This window comes from Suncus etruscus, chromosome 10 (genome assembly GCF_024139225.1).
Source record: "Suncus etruscus isolate mSunEtr1 chromosome 10, mSunEtr1.pri.cur, whole genome shotgun sequence".
NCBI classification, from domain to species: Eukaryota; Metazoa; Chordata; class Mammalia; order Eulipotyphla; family Soricidae; genus Suncus; species Suncus etruscus.
In genome coordinates, this window is record NC_064857.1 from 47,517,784 (window position 1) to 47,525,952 (window position 8,169).

Genomic DNA, 8,169 nt, shown 5'->3' on the forward strand with positions numbered 1-8,169 from the left:
GATTATAAATATTCTTCGCCTGTGACTGGCTTACCCATATAAAACCTCCTGTTTGAAAAATAAGCTTGTCACACTCCTGCCAGAAATGTGTTGACCCCATATTCTCTGTGTGTGGTTTTATTATTTTATATTTCATATTTCGCCATCCGTGCAACCCACTCTCCCTAAAGTGGATTCAGCGAAATCTCACTCATGGCTGTAGGACAGAAGCTGCCTACAGCACAGGAGAAATTGTGGGACATGCTAAAGAGATGTCAGGCCTGGCCTGCCAAGGAAGAGGGAGATCCAGGAACACAAACGCTAAGAGGGGAGCTTCACAAAACATTAGGCATCTGCCTCCATCGCAGGCTAATAAAAAGGCTCCCTTAGTCCTTTGGAGGAAGGTGTGATGAGAGGAAATACCTTAGAGAAAAGTTAAAGGATGACGGATAGAATCTTTCAACTCAGCTAGAAAAAAGAACAAATTGGACACAAGACATTTCCACCCTCCTTCCTGGTGTTAAGGGAGCATACAGTGTCAGTCTAGATTCTAGAACAATCTCTCGTACCTGAGAAGGTAAGGACTGTGTGGCGAAAAGAATAAAGTTTGGACTGTCATTCAATGACACCTGACATGTAAGCCCCTTGGAAGGAAGTCACTTAAGTTGCTGGAGTCTCTCACTATAGCTGAAAAAATAAGACTAAGAATGTTTATATGTCTAAACTGTAACCAGATTACACACACATTTAGCACAGGGCTGTGCCTCCATAATATTCAATCAAGTCTAAACTTAGATTAGGTGCTTACTAGATATCTTAGAATGTCACCAAGTATTTCAAGGGAATTAATGGACTCCTAAGGCACTTCCTTCTTAGAAGGGGACATCTCTGAGTTGGAAATGGCCACTTCCTACAAGAAGAGAACAGCTTCAGCCTTCAGGAGGGCACCCCATTTTCCCTCTGCCCACATTGCCTCTGGGGTCTGGCTCAGACACACAGCGCAGAACACACAGTGGCACAGTGCTTGTCAGTAAACTTATAATCAGAGTCCAGATACCAGAGCACTGTAAGTCACCCTGACAGGATAGCTTTGGATCACACATAGGCTCCAGAAAATTCAGAAATGTAGAAGTGGTCTGTCCAAAACATACATACATATATATATATATATATATATATATATATATATATATATATATAGAGAGAGAGAGAGAGAGAGAGAGAGAGAGAGAGATGTATATAGATATATATTTACAACTATATTCTTACCAAAATACTAAAGCACTTAATGGGCCTAAGAAAAACTATTACAAATAAAATAATCCCCTTTCCTTCCTCCCTAGGGTAGGTATTACAGGCACAATATCCACTATTCTATAAAATCACCACAGATAAAGACTGAATTCTACCATGTTAACTCTCACTCTTTTCTCTTTACAGTGCTCACGATAGTTAAGTAAAATCTAGTTTCCAATGGTGTCCACCAAAATGAAGCTTTAATGTTTTGTCGAAAAAAGAAATGCATACAGTTAATTATGTTCTCTTATTGTATATTTGACCTCTCACAAGTGACCTAAGAATACTAGTACTGATAGCTAGTTTATCAATTTAGTATTGATAAAGTGATAAACATGAAAAGCACATCCAACTAACCAATAAAAGCACTTTATCTAGAGTCAAACAGACCAACTATATCTTGAATCTGTGCTCCACCTCCTCTTATAACTGACAACTAAGTATAACTTGGCAGAGAACCAGCTATCAATCCATATATTATAACAGATAATTAAAAATACAGGGTTATGTAATCTTATTTAATGGTTATCTGGCATGGACTGAAAACCATCCAAAGCAATGCCAAGAGAGTGGGATTAAATCATAATGCTTAAGAAATTTCTGAAGCTGTGTGTGTTTTTTTTTAATAAGAGTCAGCACATCCCCTACCAGCAAACACAACATAAAACATGCAATGCACTTTCATCTCCAATTAACCTTGTTGCCAAGAAACCACAGTATCAATCCACTCTATGGTGTTTTCCTACCTGGGGGGTTGGCAGGTGGGGAAAGAGAATACTAAAAACACCAAGAAAACAATCCATAATGAAAAAAATAAAAAAAGAATTCAATACTTGCAGGATGGGTATTAGACCCAGTTATCTTGAGAAAATAAAAATCAGTAACCATGAACATTATGAAATAAATGTTTGGAAAAATTACAAAAACTAACCCATATCAGCATAGAATCAATCATATAGAGATTACATCTAGTTAAGTCAGGTTCTTAAAGATTATTGGGGGGTGACTGTAATTATCTAGGAAATCGATTACTGTTTGCAAATACCAATGTTTAGTGACTCTTAGTTTATTTATTCATAAGAGGTTTCGTTATTGTAATGGGTTGATTATGAAAGTAATGCCTTGCTTATAGGAGGATGTTTAATGCTGAAAAGACTCGAACTGAGCATCAACATTTTATAGGATGAACCTCTCAAGAATGCTGGTTTATTCAAAGATGACTAGACCCAGAATATTTTTTTTAGAAAAATCCAATCAACAGGAAGCAAACATTCATTACAGTGATCTCTGCTAAGTTTTAAACTAGCAAGTGTGAAACACTGCTTTTTGTATTTTGTTTGTCTAAAAGAAAAGCAGCAGTAACAGTACAGTGGGCTTCAGAAATGGAAGATCTGAGTTCAAATTAAAGCTGCTTAATAGTTTGTGTACCTACGTTGAAGATAAGATATCTATATCAGCCTCACCACAAAGCACGTCTGTTAATAGAACGAGTCATGGAAACTTTATAAACTCCTGTGTAAACATTAACTGTTGTTAGCAATAGTTAGCACAAACTCTATTTGTTCCATAGCATTCTCACCATTAAATAAAGGTTTACTTTGCTGACCTATCAAGACTGTACAAGCTGGAGCTGGCATACTAGTTCCAGCAGGCACTCTGGAATAATCTCTAGAAAAAGTTTTCAGACAGAACAGTTGAAAATATAGCTAAATAAGAAGAAAAATGCTTTCATGGAGTCAAGGGCAGGATGATTATCAGATTTCAAATCAAAGCTTCCTAATCACATTTAGACCCAAGACACCATTTTTCAAAATGCACTTGTAATTCTACAGTTACATAACAGAGCATAATTAATATTTTAAATGCTAGAGCTTAGCCTGTTGGATTTTCGCCTAAGATTTAAGGGACAAATGTTCCAGTCTGAAGTCATCTAAATTAATAGTCAAAGAAACATCTGTGTAGCACCTCTTTCTTCCGCACAAAACAGCTCAATGTGAGAAATGTACTTCTTCCGTGAATTACAATTTTGATGGAAAAGTAATGAGGTTACAAATCTTAAAAAAAAATAAAAGAAAGAAAGAAAAAAAAAACACCTTTTGAATGACACCACGATCCAATATCTACTTCAAGAACCTGGAAATCATTAATCCTCCAAAAATAGAAACCAAAAGAATTTCTAATGTGCAACACAATGCTATGGCAAAAAGGACTAGAGAGGAATACACACACACACACACACACACACACAGACACACGCATACAAATAACTCATTGATTTTAAACTATGTCATTAAATATAACACAACTTTGATTCACAAGCACTTGCTGTAGCACAAGCACTTGATCCCATATTCCAGCATAATTCTACTGCCAGTAGTCTCACACACTATACAAAAAAACCATTTAAAAGAAATGACAGCCCAGCAAGCAACAAAAGATAAAGGGTAAAACCTAAGAGCAATGAGTATACAAACCCAACTACAGAAAGGATTCCTGGGTGCACGAGAGAACTTACTCATTTTTCTCTAAAAAAGGCATTTGTTTTCTACACACCCATTTTACAAAAGAGAACAAAAAAAATCCTATAGAACATTAAAATAATATGAGAACGCTCTACAAACTGATTTCCTTTCTCAGCCAAATACCGTTGCTTTAAATGTTTGCTGTGACAGTCCCAGTCTCTCCAGCAGCACTAAGACACACAAGCAACTGGAAGCGGATGCTATTTGCCATTTGCAACAGACCGAATACCCGTTCAGGTCGAGACTTGAAGACACAAATCGCTACACACAGTGGCAGGGTTTCATCTTTCTCTCACAACCCAAATAGAACCAGAGAAGGCATGAAGGAAGATAAGCAAACCGGGACAAACGGGGCTCAAGGAGCCACCGAGTGAGTCATTCTGGATCAGGAGACTCAGAAACCACAGAGTAATTCGTGCAAAGGGTAAGAGATGATTAATGGTTCCATCTCTCTAGAGCGAGAAAAATTTAAAAAAAAATTTTTTTAAGTAGGCACCCGCCCCCCTTTATCTGAAATGCATATGGGATGCCATGGAGAAACAAGACCATTGCCACCCAGCTAGGAAGACTGCATTTACCTTCCATCCCAGACCACCACTGAGGAAGTGCCAGGAGAGGCACAAGCCAGGTGACTAGTTTGGGACAGACACGCCTCCATCACCCCACTGCCAGGGTCCCCCAGATTACTCAGGGCGATTCACACCCCAAACTAATCCAAGCTAGCTACAATGGCATAGGCAGCCACAGGCTCCTTGGCTAAGAGGTCTGAATCCCAAGCAGCCCAGCTAGCCATCAATGAGGAGGGTTCCCCACTCAGCCTACAAACCCCCAAAGACAGGAAAGGAGGAGGCTCCTCCGGTCACCTCTTTTAATCCCACAGTCCCCCTTTTTCTCCAGGGCTGGGCAGGAAGGAGTTGCCAGGCTCCGGGGTGGAGAAACCAGGGCTAGAAGCCTGGGCAAGCACCAAGGGGGGGAAATGAAAGGAGCTGCCTCTGGACTCTCCAGGATTTATTAGGGTGCTTGGTCTGACCTCAAATCTCTCTCAAGGGACCTCAAAGTTCCCCCCAACAGTCCAAGCACCTGTTTCTTTCATTCCTCTTTGCAGGGAATGTCCTCAAATCCTGCACATCAAATTTTGAGGGTACCCCTCAAAATTCATCCAACCGGACCAGAACCCTGCTCCTAGCCAGGCCAAGCCGGGGAGCTCCCTAGATGTTTGCATCCCCTGAACCAAAGTTTCCCCTTGGGGATCCCTAGACCTTCGAATCCCATCCAGACGCTACAAGCCTCTACTGACACTCTTCCTCCCCAAATCCCCCTACAATTCACACACAGCTCGGTTTCCCCTTGTTACCATCCAAGGTGTCCCTGACTCTCCCAGGAGGTCCCTTTTTCCTAGATGCCCCCGACATCCCCAGGACTGTCCTTTCCTTCCCTGAGCCCCCACCCCACAACCCCACCACCTCGTCCTCCAGCATCCCCAATTCCGTTCCCACCCAGCCAGTCCTACCACCGCCCGGACCGTCCGCATCCCACCGAGGGCCTCGCCTGGCCCCCCAAACCCCAAACCCCAAGGGCTGCTGCGGGGCGTGGGGTGGCGGGGAGCCCCTCACCTTGGTTCACCAGGCGCAAGGCGTGCGTAAAGGACGGGTCCAGGGAGTCCTTCTCGGCCATCAGCTCGGGCAGGTACTTCTCCTCCATGCTCGCCCGGCCGCCCGCCCGCCAGCCGGGCCCGGGTCGCGCGCGGACTCGAGGCGGACGGGCAGCCCCGCAGCCCGGGCGCACGGAACCTCCCCACGGACCCGCGCGCGCGGCCGGGCCGGGGCGCGGTGGAGCCCAGCCGGGGCTTGGGGGGCTCGGGGGTGGCCTAAAGGCGACTGGCTGGCTAGCTCAGGGTCCGTGGGGGGGGGGGACCCGCCAAGCAGTCACGGCGCCCGGAGGACCCCCGCGCGCCGGCTGGAGAGGTTGGAGAGGCGGTGGGTCCCTCGCGTTGGCACCGCTGGGCTTGCGCTTCCGCGGGCCCCGGGGAGCTGATGGGTGGCACCTGCCTCTTGCAAGCCCGGCTCGGAGCTGCGCTGAGCCCCGCCGTCCGCGCCCGCTGCAGCCGCGCGCCGCGAGCCGTGCGCCCCACGCGCGCCCCCCGCCACCCGCGCGCCCCGCTCCGCCCCGCGCCTGCGCGCCGCGCCCCGCGCCCGCCGCTGCCGCCGCCTCGTGGGGGGACCCGCGCGAGCGCCCCGCCGGCGTCTGCACCCGCCTTCCACGCCCGCTCCTGCAGGCCCAGGCCGAGAAGGACGAGCCCTAGAACCAGGCTCCTAGGCACCCCAATTCTGACCCTGGACAGGAAGGATCTGGGGAGGGGCGGTGGAGAGGTCCCCCCAAGGTCACTCGCTCGCGCCTGGCCTCTCCTCAAGTCCTGGGGTCCTGCCTGGCTCGGTGGGTTCAATGCCAACTCCCCCCTGGGGCTCCCCAAACTTTAAGGTGTCTCTTTGCCCTCCCCACTGGCGTGGTTGCAAAGGCGTAAGCGTGGCACGCTGCTGACTTTTCCCTCCCACCCCCTTCCAAGGACTCCCCGGTTATAGGAACTGCCACCTGGAATTCCTAGGGGTGCAGGGTGGAGGAAGTCCCTAGGGGTGTCGAGCGAAGGGGGTTGCTTAAATCCCCGTGGTGCCCTTCAGGGCGCCTTTTGTTTTCTTGCAAGAGTCATTCTCCTTGCTCCTTAGACCCTGCTAAAGGCCCCAGCTGCCCCCCCACTCCATGCAGAGAGCAGCTGCAGGAAGCCCTTGAGTGTTGATTGTCCTTTCTTCCTCTCTGTCCACCCCCCTCACCCACCTAACCTATCTACCCCCTAAGATTTCCCCCAAGGCATCTTCAAGTCGTGATGGGTCCTCAACCAACCAAAGTTTCTGAATAATTTTCTGCCTTTTCCAAAGCCAAGCCCTGGCCTCTGTCACTTTTCCTGGTCAGGCTTCCATGGACTTTACTGGCAAAAGAATAAAAGAGAATAAAATAAAAGGGTCTCACCTGCATACCTTCTAGTCTCCACAAGTTACTCCAGCTGGTCAGCCTTTATTCCCAAAACGCTGACACCCTGTTTTCCTGCAGCTACTCAGGGGAAAGGGTCTTCAAGCATCCACTCTATTGGGTCAGGTGTGGAAGAGCCCAAGTGTTTGTTGAAGAAATAGCCAGTGGATGTACCTCCTCTGGCACTGAATTTCCTTCTGTCCTATACACAGCACTGTACTAGCTTGGGGTATATATATGTGGGGCAGTTCTACAGACCAAGATCCTGGGCAGGAAGAAACAACAGGTCCCACTCCATGCCACCCTTAGTACCCTAGTGTCATCTTTATGAATTGGGCACATTTTCTGCTCAGCTCCTGGACTCCATGCTCTTAGATGAGGCGACATTTCAGAAAGCCAGTGAGAGTCTTCTATATGTCTCTCTTTGAGCTGAGCCAGGTACATGACAGCCTCAGGACCACACAAGCAGGGATTGGGCCTGCCACTTGGTTCTGCCACTCACTAGCTGGGTGTCTTGAATAAAGTTCACCTCCCTGTGTCTCAGTGTCTTCTGCTGTAAAGTAGGGAGGATCAGAGACCCAATTCCATTGAGAAAGTCATAAAGATTAAATATGTCATCTCAAAATGATAATTGCCGCCCTCCCATTTCCCCAGATACCATCTCTGCCCTTCTTTCTCTTTTTTAATGTTTATTTTTATAATATCTTTATTTAAGCACCATGATTACAAACATGCTTGTGGGTGGGTTTCAGTTATAAAAAAAAAAGAACAGTCCCCTTTACCAGTGCAACCTTTCCACCACCAATGCCCCCATCTCCCTCCTCCCTCACCCCATGCCTTTATTCCATACAAGCATTCTATTTCTCTCACTCATTAACATTGTATTGGTAGCCTACCCTTGCCTGTCTTTGAGACAGGCATTCTATTTCTCTCATTCACTACCATAGTATGATAGTTGTTGGTGTAGTTATATCTCGAACTGAACTCATCACTCTTTGTGGAGAGGTTTATATCATGTGCCAGTTCTTTCAGCCCTCATCTCTATTATCTCTGGGTATTACTACAATAATGTCTTTTTTTTTTAATCCCATAGATGAGTGAGTCTATCTCTCTCCCTCTGACTTATTTCACTCAGCATAATAGTTTCCATGTCCATCCATGTATAGAAAAATGTCATGACTTCATCTCTCCTGATGGCTGCATAGTATTCCATTGTGTAGATGTACCACAGTTTCTTTAGTCACTCATCTATTGTTGTCTGCCCTCTTCTCTCAATGCAGGATGTGCTTGTCCCCAGAGTTAAGCTGCTAGGAGGACATCATGCTTCTTCACTGATCTGAGACCAAACACT

The 8,169-nt window shown here is 46.1% G+C and overlaps 1 protein-coding gene across 2 annotated transcripts in view; it reads right to left on the reverse strand.

Moving 5' to 3' along the window:
- Positions 1–5,628, reverse strand: part of KHDRBS3 (KH RNA binding domain containing, signal transduction associated 3) — a 183,372-nt gene extending 177,744 nt beyond the window's left edge. For both annotated transcript variants that reach the window (XR_007499602.1, XM_049781985.1), the window contains exon 1: positions 5,411–5,628. Coding sequence is in view for 1 of the 2 variants with exons in the window: in XM_049781985.1 (XP_049637942.1) it covers positions 5,411–5,498 (88 nt within the window). In the remaining variant the exon portion in view is untranslated. The remainder of the gene's footprint in view (positions 1–5,410) is intronic.
- Between the last annotated feature and the right edge of the window lie 2,541 nt (positions 5,629–8,169).